Source organism: Pygocentrus nattereri, chromosome 1 (genome assembly GCF_015220715.1).
Source record: "Pygocentrus nattereri isolate fPygNat1 chromosome 1, fPygNat1.pri, whole genome shotgun sequence".
NCBI lineage: Eukaryota > Metazoa > Chordata > Actinopteri > Characiformes > Serrasalmidae > Pygocentrus > Pygocentrus nattereri.
Genome location: NC_051211.1, coordinates 1869710 through 1892500, shown reverse-complemented (window position 1 = coordinate 1892500; position 22791 = coordinate 1869710). Strand labels below are relative to the sequence as shown.

Sequence of the window (22791 nt, the reverse complement as noted above, 5' to 3'; positions counted from 1 at the left end):
ACTACAGTCTGGAACTGTGTATATATATAATATAAAACTGTAGACTGGACAAAAAACTATCTTACAAGGTTGTTAAGCAGTCAAGACATGAATATTGGTTTACTGCTACACACTGACCTGACATCATAAGACTGACCTCACCAAAATACCCTGTAGACACCGGCAGGCTCTGTCCAGCGTGGCAGTTTAGAGCCGTTTGGCAGTTTCAGTGGCTGCTGTTGGTTTATATCAGTGTTATATTATATTAGACTCACTTTTATGTGCCGCCACTTCAGGGCGCAGCAGAGTTAGCTTGTACATAGCATTACTCATATTCTCCATCCTTAATGACCTCATAATTCATAGATTCCAGTGACAGTCGGGAGGAATACGTACACAGGAGCGTTGGCCCCTTACCGTTTATCACAGGGCACAATATGGCCAGTTTTCTAAACCAACTTAGACCTGAAGTTCCCTTTGGCTTCTATACGATACAGTTCTGTACACTTCATTCAAACAAGCGCCCTTAGGGCTGTGTTGGCGTGAAACAGCCATGATAACCTTGTGTTTTCTTCTGTGTTGTCCGCAGGAGACGCGGATCAACTGCATCCGGATCGCACGGAAAGGTAACTGAGCTTTTTATCTGCTGTGTTTACACACCTGAGGCCAGGCCTCCGTGACAGAATGCATCCCTCACCGTTAATCTAACACCTCAGTAACCATTTCACTCAGTGGGTCATGATGTGAATACGCAGTTGCCGCTCGCTGAATGCCGGCAGTGTGAGAGGGTGACAGTGTGAGAGGGTGGCAGTGTGAGAGGGTGGCTGAGTGAGAGGGTGGCAGTGTGAGAGGGTGGCAGAGTGAGAGGGTGACAGTGTGAGAGGGTGGCTGAGTGAGAGGGTGGCAGAGTGAGAGGGTGGCAGTGTGAGAGGGTGGCAGAGTGAGAGGGTGGCTGAGTGAGAGGGTGGCTGAGTGAGAGGGTGGCAGTATGAGAGGGTGGCTGAGTGAGAGGGTGGTGTGAGAGGGTGGCAGAGTGAGAGGGTGACAGTGTGAGAGGGTGGCTGAGTGAGAGGGTGAGAGTGTGAGAGGGTGGCTGAGTGAGAGGGTGGCAGTGTGAGAGGGTGGCTGAGTGTGGCTGTGATGCAGTGCAGCAGCAGAGAGTTTCAATATTGCTTGAACCTTTTCAGTCGATGGCACGTGGCTGTTTTACGTGCAGAGGAAGGTCGTGATTCGCCTGTGATCATCTCCATTAACGGCCATCAGAGTGTGAACTTATCTTCATCTAAATTCTATTGTATTAATATTGAGTAACATTTCGCATGATAAATGTTCACGGTGGGGTCCAAAAGCCGCTGACAGTGATCCCAATTTGCATCCGTTTCCAATTTGATAGACGGGTTTTCATTACAAAGTATGGTATCACTTCCTATGAATCCGGTGTTCATAAAGCTTTATAAATGGATTTATATGGCATTATATAGAACATATAATACCTTATAATACCACAAAGCTTGTATCATATTATATATATATATATATATATATATATATATATATATATATATATATATATATTATATGTATTACACTTCATAAAACAAGAGTTTGTGACTTCACAAAGTCAGGTGCCATAATGCGTTGGAAAATCTGTTGAGTTACCATTTAGCCAAGACAATTATTTACTCTATTAAATTAACGTACAAAATAATACATATAATGTCTATAATTTGTTTTAATTAATGTTTTTAGAAATGGTCAGCATATGTGTCACACAGAGCTGCTTCATTTCAGCTAAGTTAGTAAGTGGAATCTCGCTGTAGTGCATTACAGTGTTCTTATGAGCAGGTATTATAATGCATTATGAGACATGATGTTATATACGTTATATACTCTACTTTTATGAGGTGATATAGTTTCAATTATAAATAATTATGGTGAATAATAGAAGCTTAATTCAGGCATTATAAGATACTATGTGTGCCATATTACACATTATAAATGCCTTTTAAAGCATTATGAATACAGGGTTCATAGGAGGGAAAAGTAGAATTTTTGAAATATTTACAAGAATTTCAGAAATTCTCAGAGTATTTGGTGGTGTTTTTTTCTTCCAGAGAAAAACATCGTTTTTGTCTGACTTCTATGCAAAAATGAGCTACATTACCCTAAGGGTCTTCTCTCGATTTGTTCATATCTTCTTAAACTCTCCTCTGAAGGATCCTCATGGGTTTCATATCTAAACGCTCCGTTATCTTCATCACTACTTTCCAAACCCGCTGCAGCAGCTTCAGCAGCTGGAAACTCTCTGACACCGTTTCACACGAGTCTCCGATGTGGACTGAATGAGGAATGAAGGGTGTCCGGCATGACGGTCAGTCCTTAGTGATCTCCTGAGTGTCAGTCAGTTTCACACAGAAAGTAGACGGACACACGAATCCAGCAGCTCCACACGGCGAGAGGCAGATGAAGTGTACTTCAGCCCATCTTCACAGGCTCATAACTCCGGATGTGAGTGTAATGGAAAGGGCGGCTCTACAGATTCAGAAAGGGTTTGAACTGAATTTCTAAGCTGTATCATCACAAAGATACAGGCGAGTTTCTGGAGGGTTAAATTAACACCTAGATAAATTAAATTTGCTTCTTCATTCTGTATCAAGTACAGTTTGTGGCAGCTCTACATACACATAGACATTTGAATCTTGTAAAATACACATGTAATGTGTTCAGAGTCCTGCATAACACTGCCCAGAAACATTAGCAATAGTTAAAGCTTAAAACACAAAATCTTTATTGAGCAAATGGTTTTAGCAGTCAAGGTAATTGATGGTAAACAGTTGTGACCTCCTGGTCCCCTGAAAGAGGGTAATTGGAGTCGAGTATTCAGATATATTCAGATTTGAGTTTGACCTGCCCTTCCATTAAAGACAATTACATAATGGTCCAATTACAGTACATTTCAGAGGCCACCAGCAGAAGAAATGTGGCTCTAACGACTGGAAAAAGGATTACAAACACTTGCACTTCAGTTTATTTCATATAGTATTAAGTGCAAAGATCTGGGGCCGTATTACATAAACTTCCTCTCTTTTGTCCTAAGTTGAGATCTGACAGGTCAAAATAAGATTTTACACAGGTTTGTATTACAGAAACAAATCTGATCTGAAACACGTCATGAAAATAATGTTAAAAATGTGAGCTAAGCTGCCGTTACTGACAAAAAGGTCTAACAGAACTAAAGTGTGATAAACTGTAAGTAGTGAACGCTGTGAGAGCGCCCCCTGCTGTTCATCAGAGCGCCCCCTGCTGTTTATCAGAGCGTCACTGCTCTCAGTTTCAGTCTCCATTTCCCAAACGCTTTAGCCGAGCGCGCTGACGTTCCTCCTCCTAATAAACAGACACATGTTCAGCTCCGCCTCCTCATTATTCTCCACCATCACTGTAATATTTCATCATCTACATTAACACAGGAAGGTGATCAGAGGGGCGGTGGAGTTCGAGTCGGCAGCATCTGAGATGTTTAAAGCGCAGAGTTAGAAGAGAAGAACATCTCCCAGTGAAAGCCGCGTTTTACAGTAGGAATAAATGGAGCTCATTATGCTGGTAGTGAACTACGCTGCCTGACTCAGCCGCCTCAGAACCAGAGAAACGGACCTTAAACAGAAGTCAGGACCCTGTTGGGGTTCATCCTAAAGGTAGGACAGGATTTAGGAGGTTTAGTCTAGTAAGGATGTTTGTGTGATGCTGTTTTCTGATCTGGAGTTAATGATGAGATGATGAAGGGAGGAGCTGATATTCTGGAACAGATACTGGACTAAATTCAGTCGTCATGGAGACCAAACACATCAGATTTCAGAGTTAAGATGTTTCTGTAATACAGCCCCAGATTGCGTTTACGTAGATATCCAGACCAAAGGGTGTAAAGGGTGTCCACACAGAGACACAGAAGCCTGTTTTATCCTCGTGTGTTGACACCCAGAGTGATTATGGTCTGATAACATGCTGCAGAACGAGCTGTTTCAGTCTTTCTGGCCACTCACTGTGATTACATAACATAGCCGCAGCCTTGCTCACAGATACGTCCAGAAGAGCGGAGACCTGGGCTCCCGTGCCAATGTGTCTACCTTACTGAACAAAAGTCAGAAAACATCCATTCATTCATTTGTCAGTGTCAGAAAAAATGATTTAACAGAAAATTACTCGGAAGCTTCAACAAGTAAATAATAATAATAAATAAAAACAAATCAGCTGTTTCTGTGTTTAGTGAGTCACTCTTTCTCCTTCATTCCAGCCTCCGTTCTTTTCAGGAGCCTCACTTTCAGCTCCTCAATGAATCTGCAGACACGCCTCCAAAGCTCAGTCTTAGAAGCTGTTTGATGATTTTCTGCTAAACCCCAAAATAAATATGTACCCTCATCAGTCCATAAACCCTCACTTCACATCTCAGAAGTCCAGTTTTGGTGCAAATGTGGTGCATTTAGCACAATATATGCAGTTGTGGGCAATATGTTTGGTGCCCTGGTGAAATTACAAAGAATAATATAGAAATTGTGCTCTAACGTGCTGAAAATATGCCACGTGTCCGTTCTGTAGAGGACGTGTTGCAGCAAGACGTGTCTGGGTTCGATTCCCTGTCCAGGTAACCAGGATCTTCTCTGTGTGCAGTTTGCAGGTTCTCCCTGTGTCTGTGTGAGTTTCCTTCCATAGTCCATAGACATGCATTCAGGACAATCGGGAAATTGCCCCTAGGTGTCGGGGTTTGTGTCTGTGCTCTGTGATGGATTGGCGGCCTGTCCAGTGTTTTTCCTGCCCTCAGACTAGTAAAAGCAGGGATTAGCTCCAGCACTCCCCAATGACCCAGAAGGATAAGTGGCTTAGATTGTGAGTAGGTGTTCACACCGCTCCATATGGCTGTGCACACACTACACATTTCTTCAAACATTACTGAAGGTGAAGTTATTGGCTGGACGTTGCTGGTTTTGTGGCTAATCAGCTTCTCCACTCCGACTGCTTCAATTATGTGGAGTAACCACCGCCTCCACACTCTGGGGTGGATCTGACATTTGCCACTCTTCATGGCCAATTTGCCCCAGCAAGGTGAAGTTACCTGGACGCTGTGTGCCTTAGAAGTTTTTTCTTTTTCTGCTTCTAACGATTCAGTGGTGCTGAGGTCTGGACTCTGGGGTGGTCAGTCCATCGTCCAGCTTCTTTGTTTGATGTGTCTGTCTCCTTTTCTCAGTGAGGTTCTTCTTGATCAGCTACACGTCCTTTCAGACCCACAGCGCTGAGTGGTCTTCTCACAGTGGAAGGATGGACAGAAACTAACGCTAGCTCGTTAACTTTATTAATGCTAGCTCATTAACTTTATTAATGCATAGGCTCATTTATAGATTGATTCATTATTAATGCTCAGGTTCATTAACATTACTAATGCTGAACTTGATATATTTGGAAAATTTCATGATATTAAAATTTTCTGTTAGGTCTGGTTGGTTTGGGATTATAGAATAATTTTGGAAATTAGCAAAGTTATGTTTAGGTCTGGTTTGTATGGGATTATGAGTTTTTATCAGAAATTAACCTAAAACAATGTTTAGGTTCTATTGGTAAGGGATTATGGGACTATTTTGGAGATGAATAAAGTGGTGTTTAGGTCTGTTTTTATGGGATTATGAGATTATTTCAGAGATTAAATGATGTTTAGGTCAAATTGGTATGGGATTATTCTGGAGATTAATAAATATTTGTTGAGGTCTGGTTGGTATGGGATTATTTTGGAGATTCATGAAACTGTATATTTCCGATTGGTAAGGGATTATGGGACTATTTTGGAAATTAAGAAAGCTGTGTTTAGGTCTGGTTGGTATAGGATTATGAGATTATTATGTCAGTTTTAGTCTGCATGCCTGTTTGGAGTCTCATTATTAATATTCAGGTTCATTAACATTACTAATGCTGAACTTGAGATATTTGGAAAATGAATTATGATATTAATATTTACCAGTGTCACCCAGTCATAAAGGACGGTGTCTTTATATTTGGCCTTATCTAACAAACCTGCTCCAAGTCTGTTCCAGGGCTTAAATAAATTAAATCTCTTCCAAGACAAGGGTGACCAGTGATGCCCCAAATGTGAATTAATTTTTAAGGAATTTTAACAATTCAAGCATTTTTTTATTGGCTTATATAAGACGTGATGTAACCTCACTCAATATTCAACTAGTGTGTGTCTGAGCCGGGCAGTCTGTATCATTTCAGTGCTTTAATGGAAAATCCTTTTTTAAGCTTTATTTTATAAGGGAAGTGAATTGAGGATGTAGTTTCATTTGGGAGGAGGAATTGGGGTGATGGAGGCTGCACCTCCGCAGCAGCCTGAGGTTAAGTGCTTTGCTCCAGTGCAAAACTGCATTTGTCATTGCGGAGCCCTGCCCACCGAGCTGGACCAGCGGAGTGATGGAGCTCCATCCAATACCTTTGGGATGAGTTGGACTGATCCAGAACTGATCACCCAACACCAGTGCCTGAGCTCACTAACACTCAATCAAATCCTCACAGCAATGTACCAACATCTAGAAGCCTTTCCAGAAGAGTAGAGGATGTTGCTGCAGCACAGATTCACTATTAACACCTTCATTTCAGAAGAATTACTGGAGTCTACTGGGTTTTGGACGTTTGGGATACATCAACGTTATGAGCTTTAAAGTTCCTGCACCTGACCAGGCTGAAGATCTCTGGAGATTGTTTGCGTGATAATAGTTTTCATGTTCTGTAGACCTTTGGGCAGTTTCATCATCTGATTGCAGGTTTTAAAGAACCAAAAGGTGGAGTAAAGCAGATGTACCATGAGACCCCTGGAGAGGGGGGGGGGTGCATCAGATCAAAAAGCTACAGAACATCACTTTTATATTTCATCCTGCCTTATTTAGAGAGCACCACTTCCTTTGATGAGTAACTGTAGCTCCTGCGACTGAGCCTCTTTGATTAAGCAGGTCATAGCGGGCATTTTGGTAACAGACCTGTCTCCAAAATGTGGGCAGTTTTAAAAAAAAACCTAGGAATAAACCCAGGTTACATTAATCCCATGCTATGAAATGAGCCATAGACAAAATGCCAGATTATATCAATCCAGTGCTACAAAATAACCCATAGAAATTGGTGAGGCTGTATTAATCCCATGCTATAAAATCTTCTTCTTCTTCTTCTTCTTCTTTCGGCTGCTCCCTTTAGGGGTCGCCACAGCGGATCATCTGCCTCCATCTTGCCCTATCCACCTATCCACTGCCTCCTCTTTTACACCAACCATCTCCATGTCCACCTTCACTACATCCATAAACCTTCTCTGAGGTCTACCTCTTCTCCTTCTACCCGGCAGCTCCATCTCCAACATCCTTTGACCAATATATCCACTATTCCTCCTCAACACATGTCCAAACCATCTCAACCTGGCCTCTCTGGCTTTATCTCCAAACTGCTCCACCTTCACCGTCCCTCTGATCTGCTCATTTCTAATCCTGTCCATCCTCGTCACTCCCAACGAAAATCTCAGCATCTTCATCTCCGCCACCTCCAGCTCAGCCTCCTGTCTTTTAGACAGAGCCACAGTCTCCAAACCGTCCATCATAGCAGGACGCACTGCTGTCTTGTAGACCTTCCCTTTCACTCTTGCTGCTATTCTTCTGTCACACATCAGCCCTGACATTCGTCTCCACCCACTCCATCCTGCCTGCACCCTCTTCTTCACCTCTTTTCTACACTGTCCGTTGCTCTGGATGGTTGACCCAAGATATTTGAAGTCATCCACCTTTACGACCTCTACTCCTTGCATCTTCACCTTTCCACCTGCCTCCCTCTCATTCACACACATGTATTCCGTCTTGTCTCTACTGACCCTCATTCCTCTCTTCTCCAGTGCAAACCTCCACCTCTCCAGATTCTCTTCCACCTGCTCTCTACTCTCACCACAGATTACAATGTCATCTGCAAACATCATGGTCCATGGAGCCTCCTGCCTGACCTCATCTGTCAACCTGTCCATCACCATTGCAAACAAGAAGGGGCTCAAAGCTGATCCCTGATGTAACCCTACCTTCACCTTGAAACCATTTGTCATTCCAACTGCACACCTCACCACTGTCTCACTATCCTCATACATGTCCTGCACCACCCTAACATACTTTTCAGCTACACCTGACTTCCTCATACAGTACCACAGTTCCTGTCTTGGCACCCTATCATCTGCCTTCTCTAGATCCACAAAGACACAATGCAGCTCCTTCTGACCTTCTCTGTACTTCTCTACCAACACTCTCAACGCAAAAATTGCATCTGTGGTGCTCTTTCTGGGCATGAAACCAAACTGCTGCTCACTGATCTGAACCTCTCGCCTTAGCCTTGCTTCAACTCTTTCCCATACCTTCATGGTGTGGCTCATCAACTTTATACCTCTGTAGTTACTGCAGCTCTGCTCATCACCCTTGTTCTTAAAAATGGGGACCAGTACACTACTTCTCCACTCATCAGGCATCCTCTCACTCTTCAGGATTTTGTTAAACAACCTGGTTAAAAAGTCCACTGCCTTCTCTCCTAAACATCTCCATACCTCCACAGGTATGTCATCTGGACCAACTGCCTTTCCATTCTTCATCCTTTTTAAAGCTGCCCTCACTTCCACTTTACTAATTCTCTGCACTTCCTGATCCTCTATCTCTCCCCCCGTTGTCCTCCTCTCTCTCTCATTTTCCAAATTCATTAGTTCTTCAAAGTCCTCCTTCCATCTACTCAACACTCTCTGTTCGCTCACTAGTACATTTCCCTCTCTATCCTTTATCAGCCTAACCTGCTGTACATCCTCTCCAGCTCTATCTCTCTGTTTAGCCAAACGATACAAGTCCTTTACTCCTTCTTTACTGTCCAGCCTCTCATACAGCTCATCATAGGCCTGAGCCTTTGCCTTTGCCACCATTCTTTTCGCTATGCGACTAGCCTCACAGTATTCCTGCCTACTTCCTTCATCTCTCTGGTTATCCCACTTTTTCTTAGCTGCCTTCTTCTTCTGAATACTCTCCTGGACTTCCTCAGTCCACCACCAACTTTCCTTGTCTTCTTTCCTCTGACCAGACGAAACACCCAACACATTCCTGCCAGTTTTTCTCACCACCTTAGCTGTAGTTTCCCAGTCCTCAGGTAGCTCCTCACTGCCCCCAAGGGCCTGTTGCAATTTTTCCCTGAACTGCCTGAAACCATCCTCCTCCTTCAGCTTCCACCATCTAATCTTTGGCTCTGTCTTCACCCTCTTCCTCTTCTTTGTTTCTAAGCTCATTCTACAGACAACCACCCTATGCTGCCTTGCTACACATTCCCCTGGCACCAATTTACAATCTCCAATCTCCTTTAGGTGGCATCTCCTGCTAAGGATATAATCCACCTGTGTGCACCTCCCTCCACTCTTGTATGTCACCCTGTGTTCTTCCCTCTTCTGAAAATACGTGTTCACCACAGCCATTTCCACAACCATCTGACCTTCTGCATTTCTGTCTTTCACACCATACATACCCAGCACCTCTTCATCCCCTCTGTTCCCTTCACCAACATGTCCATTGAAGTCTGCACCAATCACTAATCTCTCCTCTCTAGGGACACCATCTACCACTCCATCCATCTTACTCCAAATTTCCTCTTTCTCCTCTAACTGACAGCCAACCTGTGGTGCATATGAACTGACCACATTCAAAATCACACCATCAACCTCCAACTTCAGGCTCATGATCCTGTCTGACACTCTCTTCACATCCAGAACACTTTTCCCAAGCTGTTCCTTTAGGATTATCCCTACTCCATTTCTCTTCCTCTCTACACCATGATAGAACAGTTTGAATCCACCTCCAATGTTCCTGGCCTTGCTTCCTTTCCATCTGGTCTCCTGGACACACAGAATATCTACCTTCTTTCTCTCCATCATGTCTGCAAGCTCTCTGCCTTTACCAGTCATTGTCCCTGTGTTCAGAGTCCCTACTCTAACCTCCACACTCCTGCCTTTCCTTCTCTCTCTCGCTGCCGTCTAACCCGCCTTCCTCCTCTCCTCTTTGATGGTCTTCGACCTACAGTAGTCCAATTTCCACCGGCACCCTGCTGGTCAACAGCACCGGAGGCGGTCGTTGTTAACCCGGGCCTCAACCGATCCGGTATGGCAATCATATTCGTGATCCGCATGATAGTTTTGGCCGGATGCCCTTCCTGACGCAACCCTCACCATTGGGACCGGCACCAGAAGTACACAAAGTACACCCCTAATGGCTGGTTTAATCCCATGCTATAAAATGAACCATAGAAATAATCCCAGGTTATATCAATCCTATGCTGTAAACTGAGTTGTAGAAATAATCCCAGGTTATGTTCATTCTGGGCTATAAAATAAGCCATAGTCATAATGCCAGGTTATTATAATCCTGCGCTATAACATAGGAATAAGCCATAGGAATAACTCAGGTTGTTTTAATCCTATACTACAAAATGTGCCATAGAAATAATCTCAGGTTAAATTAATTTTATGATACAAAATGGGCGATATAAAATAATCCCAGGTTAAATTAATGTTGGCCTATAAAATGAGCCATATGAAATAATCCCAGGGTATATTAAACCCACATTAATAACCCGGATTGTGTGTTTATCTGTTGCTTTGTTCTTTGCTCTTGGTGGTCAGAGGAGTGTGGTGCTAGAGTAGGCAGAATGAATCATGTATTTGGAGTGTTGGACCTGCTGGTTGGAAAAGCTTCTCAGCACAGCATGTTCTGTCTTTTTTTAGATACCGTACTCCCTCAGTCGCTGGAGCTGGTTAGCCCACAATATCCTGAGAAGCCTGGAGACCAGCTCTGATCGTTGATCTTATATAGTAGACTATAGGCTCTAGACCAGCATCACAACCTGTACCTGATTAGTGCTGCAAACATCTGCATCTATATTAGGTCTGGTTGGTAGGGGTTGGTTTTGGAGATCAATAAAGCTGTGTTTAGGTCTGATTTGATGGGATCGTGGGATTATTCTGGAGATTAATAAATCTTTGTTTAGGTCTGGTTGGTATGGGATTATGGGACTATTGGAGATCAATAAAGCTGTGTTTAGGTCTGATTGTATGGGATTATGAGATTATTTCAGAGATTAACAGAACTGTGTTTAGGTCTGATTGGGATGGGATTATGAGATTATTTCAGAGATTAATAGAACTGTGTTTAGGTCTGATTGGTATGGGATCGTGGGATTATTCTGGAGATTAATAAATCTTTGTTTAGGTCTGATTGCAAGCAAGCAAGCAAAATTTATTTATATAGCGCTTTTTACAACAGGTGTTGTCACAAAGCAGCTTTACAGAACAATCAGCATTACAGAGAGAAGAGAAAAGAAGAGAGAAACTCCGGGTCCGAGCCCCCATGAGCGTCGCCAGCGGCGACGGTGGCAAGGAAAAACTCCCTAAAAGAGGAAGAAACCTTGAGAGGAACCAAGACTCAGAAGGGGAACCCATCCTCCTCTGGTCGACACCGGATAGCAAACATTATTAGTATGAAGTTTTATAGTAAAGTGGGGAAAGAAAGATCTGAGGGTGAGGACTGCACAGCGCTGTACAGCAAGAAGCTCAGTGGTGGTCAAACCGGTCCAGAAGGCTGGTGAGCAGCGGCACCAACCAAGGCAGAAGAAGCAACAGCATCAGACGCACAGGATGGGCAGCTGATCAATTTGGCAGAGAAAGGAGAAGAAAACACAGAGTCAGTTCTGTAAAGAGTGGCTGACCACAGATTACAGTAAAACAGAGCAGTGGAGACTCCAGCAGGTCCAGACCTGACAGGGAGACTAATCACCAAAGGCTCCACAATACAAGTGAGTTTTTAGCCTAGACTTAAAGACTGAGGCTGAGTCTGAGTCCCGAACATTAACAGGAAGATTATTCCAGAGCTGGGGGGCTTTGTATGAGAAGCTCTCCCCCCTGATGGAGCTTTATTAGTTCTAGGTACCAGTAGTGAGCAGCACCTTGTGATCTAAGTAGGCCTGATGGTTCATAGTGGGAGAGAAGGTCACTCAGGTACTGAGGGGCGAGTCCGTTTAGAGCTTTATAGGTCAGTAATAGGATTTTATAATCAATGTGAAATTTAACTGGTAACCAGTGCAGGGCTGATAAAACTGGGCTGATATGGTCGAACCTTCTGGTTCCTGTGAGACTCTGGCTGCAGCGTTCTGGACCAGCTGAAGCTTATTGAGGCTTTTGCTGGGACGTCCAGACAGCAGGGCATTACAATAATCTAGCCTTGAAGTAATAAAAGCATGAACTAGCTTTTCTGCGTCCTGTAGGGACAATGCATTTCTTAATTTAGCGATATTGCGGAGATGCAGGACGGCTGTTCTAGTGATATTAGTTATATGGGTGTCGAAGGAGAGATCAGCGTCTATCATGACACCAAGATTTTTAACAGATAGGCTTGATGAAACTGAGAGATTGTTAAGTGTTAAGTTAGACAGTCTGTTTCTGGCTAATTTTGGACCAAGAAGCAGGAGCTCTGTTTTATCTGAGTTAAGTAGCAGAAAATTGCTTGACATCCAATCTTTTATGTCTTTTATACAGTCCTCAATCTTGCCAAGTTTAATTTTGTCATCCGGTTTGCTTGATATATATAACTGGGTGTCATCGGCATAGCAGTGGAAATTTATGCTGTGTTTACTGATAATGGTGCCTAATGGTAGCATATATATTGTGAATAATATAGGTCCTAAAACAGAGCCTTGTGGAACACCATACGTTACTTTGGCATGGGATTATGGGACTATTGGAGATTAATAAAACTGGGTTTAGGTCTGGTTTCTGTAGGATCATGGGATTATTTTGGAGTTCAGGTCTGGTTTGTAAAGAACTGTGGAATTACTTTGGAGATTAATGAAGCTGTGTTTACATCTACTTTGTCTAGGATTATGGGATTATTTTGGAAAAATAATCTTGTGTTTGAATGGGTAGGCAACTATGACAGTACTTTGAAGATGTGTTTAAATCCAGTCTGTATAGAACTATGGGATCATTTTTGAGATGAGTAAGGCAGAGTTTAGGCCTGGTTTGTAAAGAATTCGTGGGGTATTTTGGAGATTACTAAAGCTGTGTTAAAATGTAGTTGGAGATTATTTTGGAGATTGATCAGGCTGCGTTTAGGTCTGTTATTTAACTGTGTTAAGGTTAGTCTATGGATATTGTACCGTCTGTATAAATATCTCTGTAGAAGGCATGATCTGTTCGTTCCCAAAAATATATCTGTGTGTGGTTCCGCCCCAGTAATTTCAAGGCCTAGTAATTTAGCGGGACAAAAAGACACCCCTGAATTAGGATTTAGACTGCGCTAGATAGTACTTGACCTGATGGCTAAACAAGTGGTATATTTTTGCTCCCATTACCAGTACTTGACTCATTGCTTTGACTCTGGTTTGCTGTAGAGCCTCTGAAAACATTAATCAAAAAGCCACCTAATGCAGGGATTGTGGCTTCCTTACAGCTAATTCATCTCCCTCTCAGACTCCCTTATTCATGCACTTATTTGTCGGACCCATCGAGTACTTTTTAATTAGTGCTCCCTTGGCAGATGGTGCGGTGATGCGGCTCCATTTCTGTGCTTTTTCAAATGGCAATTTCTGCTTTTGGAAGCGCGGCAGGAGCTTGCATTAATCTGAAGAGAGACTTCATGCTGTTTTTTTTCCTGACTCACAGATAAAGTGGCTGGGTTTACAGGGGAAATGCAGGGAGTGAGAGAGTCCAGTGAGGCAGGATGCACAACTCGACTGCCAGCACGGGTCCCATCCATTCAGTACGGTTGTGGTCAGGACCAACACGATGTTTTCTCTTTAACGTGTGGACGAATATGAGATCGTGCTGAGGCTGATTCACCGGGTTTGGCTGCCAAGCCTTTCCTAAACAGCGAGATTGACTCTGTTCTGCCAACAGCCGCAAATTTGATTAAGCTGGTCATAGCGGCGGTGTTGGCAGGAGATCTGCCCCAAAATATGAGCAATTTAGAGCTTTCACAGTGATGCTTTTCGTGTGACATTGGCTTCATCCAAGTCTGTCATCAGCCCAGAGGTGGCTGGAGAACAAATTATAGTAAATAACATCTGCAGCCCTCAATTCCAGCAGTTGGGGACAGTATGTGAAATGCAAATCAACACAGTAAGCAGTGGTTTGTAAATCTGCTTTGACCTACATTGAAATAACCACAGTAGAAAGGCAAGATAATGTTTTGCCTTATCAACTTTGTTTTTTATATATATATATATATATACACACACATATGCTTGTTCTGAAATTTATATCTACAAGCATGTTACTACAGGAGCCGTTTAAGACCAGAAACAATGTGAAATATTCATAAAACACCTGAAACTGAAACAGTGATGCAGTCATGCTTGGATATGAAAAGAGCATCCAGGAAAGGCCTTTATGAGTGAGGATCGGTCGAGGCTTTGCCAAAAATACATCACTGAACAATATAGTTCACGAACAACATTTCTCAATGAGTGGCTGCAAGGGTTTTTAAGTATTTCACCCTCTTCAAGCCATAATATCATCATAAAATTCAGGGAATCGGGAGAAATCTCTGCATAAAGGAAAAGACTGAAAACCACAACCGAACGGCCATAACCGTAGACCGCTCCGACGACACAACATTAAAAACGGGCATGCTTGTTTGATGGATATCACACTATGAGCTTGGGATTATTGTAACAAACCATTGTCAAGCAACATCATCCATCACTGCATCCACAAAAATAAATAAAGCCTGTACTAGGCAGAGTGGAAGGCGCATACCAACAATGCCCAGAAACACCGCCGACTTCTCTGGGCTGATCTGAAATGAACTGAACTCAGTGGAAATTGTACTGTAGTCTGGTTAGTTTGGGCATCATATTGGGGGGAAGTTCTATTCTATACAATTCTGAGGGTCCGTGACTGACAGGGACTTTAAGAATGTATTAGAACATGAGGTAATTTTTTTTTCAATATTAAATTAGTAGCCTATTATCATTAATGGAATATTTTATTAACAGTGTACTTAAAGAACTAACAATGTATGTTCCACTTCTCGTTTTAAATAAAAGTAAACATCCAGAAAGCCTCTGTATTGCCCACCTAATTAGCCAAGCTAGGGCAAAGTTTTTACATTGCTGTTGTCGAACATTATTAATGAGTTGTGTTATCTGACCACAGTTGTGTTTGTCTTGAACATTTTGGTAGAATTGTGATGGTTATAGTGGTTTTGGGGTGGTGGGGCTCAATGTGATTTCTTTTCATGAAGCCCAAAATCCCTGGCGGCACCCCTGCTGGTCAGATTGTTTAGGGGAGTAATGGACAATGTTCTCTGGGCCAATGAGGAAAAGGACCATCCAGCTTGTTACCAGCATAAAGTTCAAAATCCACCATCTGTCATAGTACAGAAGGCACAACCTGCACATCTGTGAAAGCTCTATTAATGCTGAAAGATATCTACACATTTTGGAGAAACGCACCGTCTTTTTCAGGGACGTCGATGCTTATTTCAAAACGACAGCACGACATTCAGAGAGTAAAATTTGAGTTGGGATGAAAAGCTTTCTCTGCCCTGCGATGGACTGGCGACCTGTCCAGGGTGTATCCTCCTAGAAAATGGATGGATGGAAGCTTTCTATGCTGTTTAGAAAATTAAACCGAGAACAGCAGCGTACAGCTAAATGTGCTGGTATTGACTGTGGCTTGGTCTGCTAGAGAGTCCACATCATTGCTGTCATTGCGGTTTGGTAGGTCATCTTGCAGGACAAGAAAGTTTAATTTTTATATTACAAAACGTACCTTTAATGGGTTCATGATTACCCCATGACATATTACACAGCGCACATAAAGAACAGACAATTATACAAAATCTATATTGTTTTTGAACAGGTAGCCAATAATCCATACTGGAAAACATTAAAGTCATACTTTGAAAACTGCACTGCAAAAAATGGTCTTAAAGTCTTAAATCTTAAATATAGTTGATATATCTTATATTCTTCATGTTGAGATTGTTGTAAGCTTATATAAGATCATGTAACTTATTTGGTTGAAAAGTAATATACTGAGATTATTTTACTCAATTAAAATACTTTAAACACATCTAAAATATCTTAAATGATCTTATAATATTCATACAACCATCTCAAATTGCTAAATGTTAGATATCCGGACTGGACTGAAGATGATTTCTCTTGTTCAGATATTATTTTTGCAGTGTGTACAGTAAACAGTAGCTGCAGTGTGGAGCCCGTTAGCCCAAAGGCTGTGGCCTCGTTACAGAGCAGACAGGTTCATTGACTGCAGCTCAGGGGAGGGCCAGGTGGGTTGGACACCAGAGATGATAAGGTCCATCTAAGCCACTGTGCTTTGGGATCTGGACGTCTCCAACCTGTGTCCTTCCAAAGTCAGCCTAGCCCGGTTCGCTGTCCTTTCCTGCCAGAGCCTGTCGGTTCTCCCTGCGTGTTCCCCCTGGTGGCACTGTGTCTCCTGTGGCTGGATCATCAGCTGGGTTAGGCTGATAACCTGCCCTCGCTCGCTCGCTCTCTCTCCCTCTGAGCCCTGCAAGACCTCTGTAAGGATTAACTCCCAGCTCTGAGTGAGCTCCACTACCTCCTCTCTCTGCTGTAGTATGACTGCAAAAATGACATCGTGGCAAGTTACATAATCTTAAATGTTGTTGATACATTCAACAGTTTCTGTTATGAGGCTGTTGTAAGTCGTTTTATCTAGAAGAACAAGTAAAAATCAAGTACAACTATCCACGTTCGCACTTTGTACTTTTGCTCCATGATTTCATTCTGGATATTGATTTAATTAGAACTTCATTCTGGACATTGATTTAATTAGAAGTTTATTCTGGATATTATTTTGCTAGAACTTCATTCTAGATATTGATTTAATTAGAACTTCATTATATATATATCGATTTAATTAGAACTTCATTCTGGATATTGATTTAATTAGAACTTCATTCTGGATATTGATTTAATTAGAACTTCATTCTGGATATTAATTTTGCTAGAACTTCATTCTGGATATTGATTTAATTAGAACTTCATTCTGGATATTAATTTTGCTAGAACTTCATTCTGGATATTGATTTAATTAGAACTTCATTTTGGATGTTAACTTTATTAGAACTTCATTCTGGACATTGATTTAATTAGAACTTCATTCTGGATATTAATTTTGCTATAACTTCATTCTAGATATTGATTTAATTAGAACTCATTATATATATATATATCGATTTAATTAGAACTTCATTTTGGATGTTAACTTTATTAGAACTTCATTCTGGACATTGATTTAATTAGAACTTCATTCTGGATATTAATTTTGCTATAACTTAATTCTAGATATTGATTTAATTAGAACTCATTATATATATATATCGATTTAATTAGAACTTCATTCTGGATATTGATTTAATTAGAAGTTTATTCTGGATATTATTTTGCTAGAACTTCATTCTAGATATTGATTTAATTAGAACTTCATTATATATATCGATTTAATTAGAACTTCATTATATATATCGATTTAATTAGAACTTCATTCTAGATATTGATTTAATTAGAACTTCATTATATATATCAATTTAATTAGAACTTCATTCTGGATATTGATTTAATTAGAACTTCATTTTGGATATTAATTTTGCTGTAACTTCATTCTAGATATTGATTTAATTAGAACTTCATTCTAGATATTGATTTAATTAGAACTTCATTATATATATATCAATTTAATTAGAACTTCATTCTGGATATTAATTTTGCTGTAACTTCATTCTAGATATTGATTTAATTAGAACTTCATTCTAGATATTGATTTAATTAGAACTTCATTCTATATATCAATTTAATTAGAACTTCATTCTGGATATTAATTTTGCTGTAACTTCATTCTGGATATTGATTTAATTAGAACTTCATTTTGGATATTAATTTTGCTGTAACTTCATTCTAGATATTGATTTAATTAGAACTTCATTCTGGATATTGATTTAATTAGAACTTCATTATATATATCAATTTAATTAGAACTTCATTCTGGATATTGATTTAATTAGAACTTCATTTTGGATGTTAACTTTATTAGAACTTCATTCTGGACATTGATTTAATTAGAACTTCATTCTGGATATTAATTTTGCTATAACTTCATTCTAGATATCGATTTAATTAGAGCTTCATTATATATATCGATTTAATTAGAACTTCATTCTAGATATTGATTTAATTAGAACTTCATTATATATATTGATTTAATTAGAACTTCATTCTGGATATTGATTTAATTAGAACTTCATTCTGGATATTAATTTTGCTAGAACTTCATTCTGAATATTGATTTCATTAGAACTTCATTCTGGATGTTTTACAGGTTTCTCACTCATTTTCGAGTCAACAACTCTGTTCATCATTCTGGACACATATAACATTAATTTTTATGAGATTTAGTGTTTTATTTTAGACTGAAACGATCCAAAAAGCCTAACCAGCTTCAGTTCCTGTTTACTCTTAAAAACATGGTTCTTCAAGGGTTCTTTAATAAAGAGAACAGTTCTGTTTAGAACGATGAGTACTCCGTCGAACCATTTCATGCTTAAATGGTTCTTTCCATGGTGAAAAGATTCTTCAGATTGATGGAGAATGTGTTGCATATGGTTCTAAATAGCACCAAAAAGGGTTCTTCTACTGTAAGGATGTCAAGCTGGTAAGAACCCTTTTTACAACATATTCTTCATCAATCTGACAAACAATTTCACTGGCAAAGAGCCATATAAGCATGACATAGTTCTACATAGATCTCTAGAACTCTATACAGATCCATTCCCTTTACTAAACAACCACTGAAGAGCTGTTTTAAGAGCGTAGATCTTTGTGTAGATACATTTGTCAGTTCCGTCTTAAATGCTGCATCATTTATGTTGGACTAGAACATTTGAATAAAGGCCAGTTTTGAGGTTCCTGCTCTGGTAGATGCTGGCTGGAGGAAGACCTTCCACTGCAGCTCAGCACTGCAGACGTTTTTGGACCTCTCACTTTTGACTCCCTCTAGTTGTTTTGTCACTGATGAAGACTTATTTTTCTTCTACTTGATCTTTTTTGAATTGAAGTAGTGACTTTTACTGGAGAGAGGCTTTAGGCCTCCCTTCATTCCTCTTAATACCGTGGCTTTATCTAAAGTTGCTAACTGTGATTTTGAGGCTGCTGTAAAGACATCGCCTAGTATAAACCAAGGAATTGCGCACTGGGACACTGGTTCTTGGGTGAGGAGGTACTGGCAGTGATGCGCTAGCTGGGGGAACGAGCGTTCAGCACTGCGGCGCTGCATTTCTATTTGCTTAGTAAACTCGGACAGTTTTGACAGTAGAGCATTTTTGGTCAATTTAAAAGTTGTACCAGGCTTCTTGCGTAGGCGAGCAAAGTCTGAAAAGGCATGGAATTTAAAAAGGCTTCATCCACAGAGCTGAAAAAATGCATCTTCTGTGTTCTGCTGCAGTCTCCCTAATGCATATTTCATTTTTTTGTTTGTTTTCTCTTACCATGGTAAATGACCTTTACAAACCGCCAGGGGAGGAAAAAGTATAGAGGAACTGTACTAAAGCGAAAGTACTGCCTTTAAATCTTACCCAGTTACAAAGAAGCATTGAGACAAAATCTCAATCTACATTTAAAACATTCACAATTTTTCTTTGTTTGGTGGCAGGTGGTGAGGTGACTAATGCTACGTTTACACAGCAGGTAAAAGTGGCCCAAATCGGATTTTTCTGTTTGGCCGTTCACAATATATTTTAACTGTGATCTGTATGCAACATCACTATGAACAGATCAGCTCCTAAACGTCACGCTGCTTCACGGCTCATCCAGAGGTAAACAATCACAACCGCCAATGAACGCCAGTCGCAGCATCACAGGAGCATCATGAAGCTTCACTGACTGACAGCTGGACTCATCACCCAGAATGTGTTAGAGCCATAAAAACGACGCGGTCACTTCTCCGGTTCACATCCTCGGATTCTTTAAACTTTGCTTTCAGACTTTTAACTGTTATTTAACGCTGCAGCCTCGTTCTGCCGCGGCCGCATTTGGACAGTTCTATAGGAATCTCTTCAAACACGGAGGGTTCTGGATGAGTCTTTTGAGGAATCATTTGTAATGAAACATCAGCCTAAATGTTTAAGAGTCTCAGCAGCATGAAATGATGACGAATGTCGAGTTGGACTGACGTAAAAGTCGCATGAATTCTGATCTGGCTGTTCAGACGGAGTCAAACTGCTGCAGATCGGACACGGATCAAATTTTAATCCCACATATGAAAGCGTCTCATATCGGAATAGAAAACATCAGATTCGGTGTGTTTATCTGTTCGCACTGACACACATCTTTGTCAAGAATGAAGAAGATCAGATTTGGACCACTTTTACCTGCTGTGTGAACAAAGCCTAATGGGCAGGATACACAAAAACTGATCAGTTGTGGTGAACTTAATTTAAAGCACATGAGCTTCAGCTTTTATCCATAAAGGTTTTTTTTTTCTTTTTTTTTTGGACTTTTTTTCCACTGGCTAGTTTCTCAGCACTGTTGGCAAAGCACTTATGATCCTCAGTGTACCATAACATATCATAACTGTGGTGTCTGAACAGCTTAACCCCCCCCCAAATTTGCCCACGCATCTATTTGTGTGTCTGTGTCTTTGTGATAATTCAGCTCAGAAATTCAGTTCAAACCCTTCCTGAATCCATAGACCTGCCCTTTCCAGTCCATCTCATCCCGAGATCATACGACACTCACATCCGGAGTTATGAGCCTATGAAGAGGTGCTGAGATAGATGTCATCTGCCTCTCACCGTGTGGAGCTGGTGGATTCGTGTGTCCGTCTACATTCTGTGTGAAACACTCAGGGGATCACTAAGGACTGACCATCACGCCGGAAACCATTCTTCATTCAGTCCACATTGGAGACAATAGAAGGAGCATGCAAACGATTCTTTAACTGGTCATGGTTTTCTATAGAAGAACATTTTCAGGAACCATCTTTTTTTAAGAGTGTAGGTATGATTTACATTTTAATGAAGCATTCATGAGCACATGGGAAGCTGGTTTCCATTCCACTTCATTTGCTGCATGTCATGCCAGGCAGATGTCTGCTGGCCGGCTGTGCTTGGAGGGTTGGTAAGATGTTAAAGCCTACAATACACCAGTTCTAGACTGGCGTCACATCAGGTGGGCCGCCACAGGGACTGACTCGCCACAGGCCCAGCCCACCCTTCAAAAAGCCATGGTCATGAAGAACTTTGTGCTTAGTAAAAGTATCTTTTTTGCTTTTAAACTATAAGTGTAAATGTAGTGGAAGTTACTTAAGTACTTTTAAGTATTGTTGCAAACCTACAAGCAACAAGAGAAGGCTAAAAAGTTACAAAATCAATCTGAAAAAGTCCTCGAAGACCTAAACTTGTGCAGATATTCAGTTTAACATGATCTCTCTCTTTTTTCTCAGCTGCCTGTAAGGACCATAAGCATGCTCTGGAGATATCCCAGCATGCCGAGGACATGGGGCTGATACTGGGGGCCTGTGCTGGAGGACTGGTGGTCCTTATCCTCCTGCTGGGAGCCGTTGTCATCATCGTCAAGAAAGGGTAAGATGTGCAAACGTATATGAAACTGTGCATGAGGGCATGACTGAGGCATCATCATTCGGGGTATTTGAATCAAGTTGAAGTTTGTCTCTGTAGTCGTCATAGGTCAGTGATAGCAGAGTCCTTAGGCTCGGAGAAACGTCAGATGCTGTGACACCATCACATTTTGGCCCTAAAGGGGACAAAAGTTCGAAATGTCAAGAGGCACGGCCTACTCGTGACGACTCGCTCACAGGCATTCCTTCCCCTTTGATGAATTTCCACCCACCCACAAAAAAGAGGATTTATTCTTCACTGCGTAAAGCCTGGCTTTGCTGCAGATGAGTTGGCTTGGTGCATTAAATGCACAAGCAATCAACTTACTGAGTGCTTGTTGTGTAACCATCTATTTAGTCTCAGCCTCAGAACCTCCACCCACAGATGTACATAGGTTTGATTTAGGCCTCTGCTGGTAACAGACATTGACCTTGCATTTAATTTACATTAAACTAAATATCTATTAGGTTTACCTCAATTTCCATAATCATATCCCTGACATAAATTTTAATCCTAACCCTAACGCTGTAGACATTCACTGTAGAGTTTCTCCAGATAGTTTTTTAACAAGTTGAACAGCTATAGAGTCTTGCGTTGAAAGATAATTGGCAGAAATGCAAGCCGGTTTCAGGAAAATCAGAGGACCGAGAGAAAGACCAAGGAATTCATGAACAAAGTGAACATGTTTCGTTGACCAGAGTAGTTTTAACTACAGAAATTTACAGAATGTCTGCTGAAAAAATGGGCTCATACTGTTGTAATGAAGAACCTTTACTCTGATCAACAAATAGTTGCAGAAAACGGACAAACAGACTGGCTCCTCATTGGCAAAGGTGTAAGACAGGACTGTCCTCTATCCCCACACCTGTTCAACTGGTTCAGAGCAGCTTTTTAGAAAGCTGGAGCGCCAGTGTCCTCTTTCGCTCCAAAATCGGCCCAGTATTGCTGCACGCAGTGAGTCAGACAGTCCCTTTATACCACACTGACTGCCTCAGCATGACAAGAGTGACGCAGCAGCGACTCTACAGCTCACACTTGACAGCCATTCATATACAGTGTCTGTTGATCACAAGTTCTACAG

The 22791-nt window shown here is 41.2% G+C and overlaps 1 protein-coding gene across 5 annotated transcripts in view; it reads left to right on the top strand.

Annotated features, from left to right (window-relative positions):
• ptprua (protein tyrosine phosphatase receptor type Ua) overlaps window positions 1-22791 on the top strand; it is a 430978-nt gene that overhangs the window by 320464 nt on the left and 87723 nt on the right. For all 5 annotated transcript variants that reach the window (XM_037540130.1, XM_037540149.1, XM_037540134.1 and 2 more), the window contains exons 13-14: window positions 569-605; window positions 21536-21674. In XM_037540130.1, the coding sequence (XP_037396027.1) occupies window positions 569-605; window positions 21536-21674 (176 nt within the window). The remainder of the gene's footprint in view (window positions 1-568; window positions 606-21535; window positions 21675-22791) is intronic.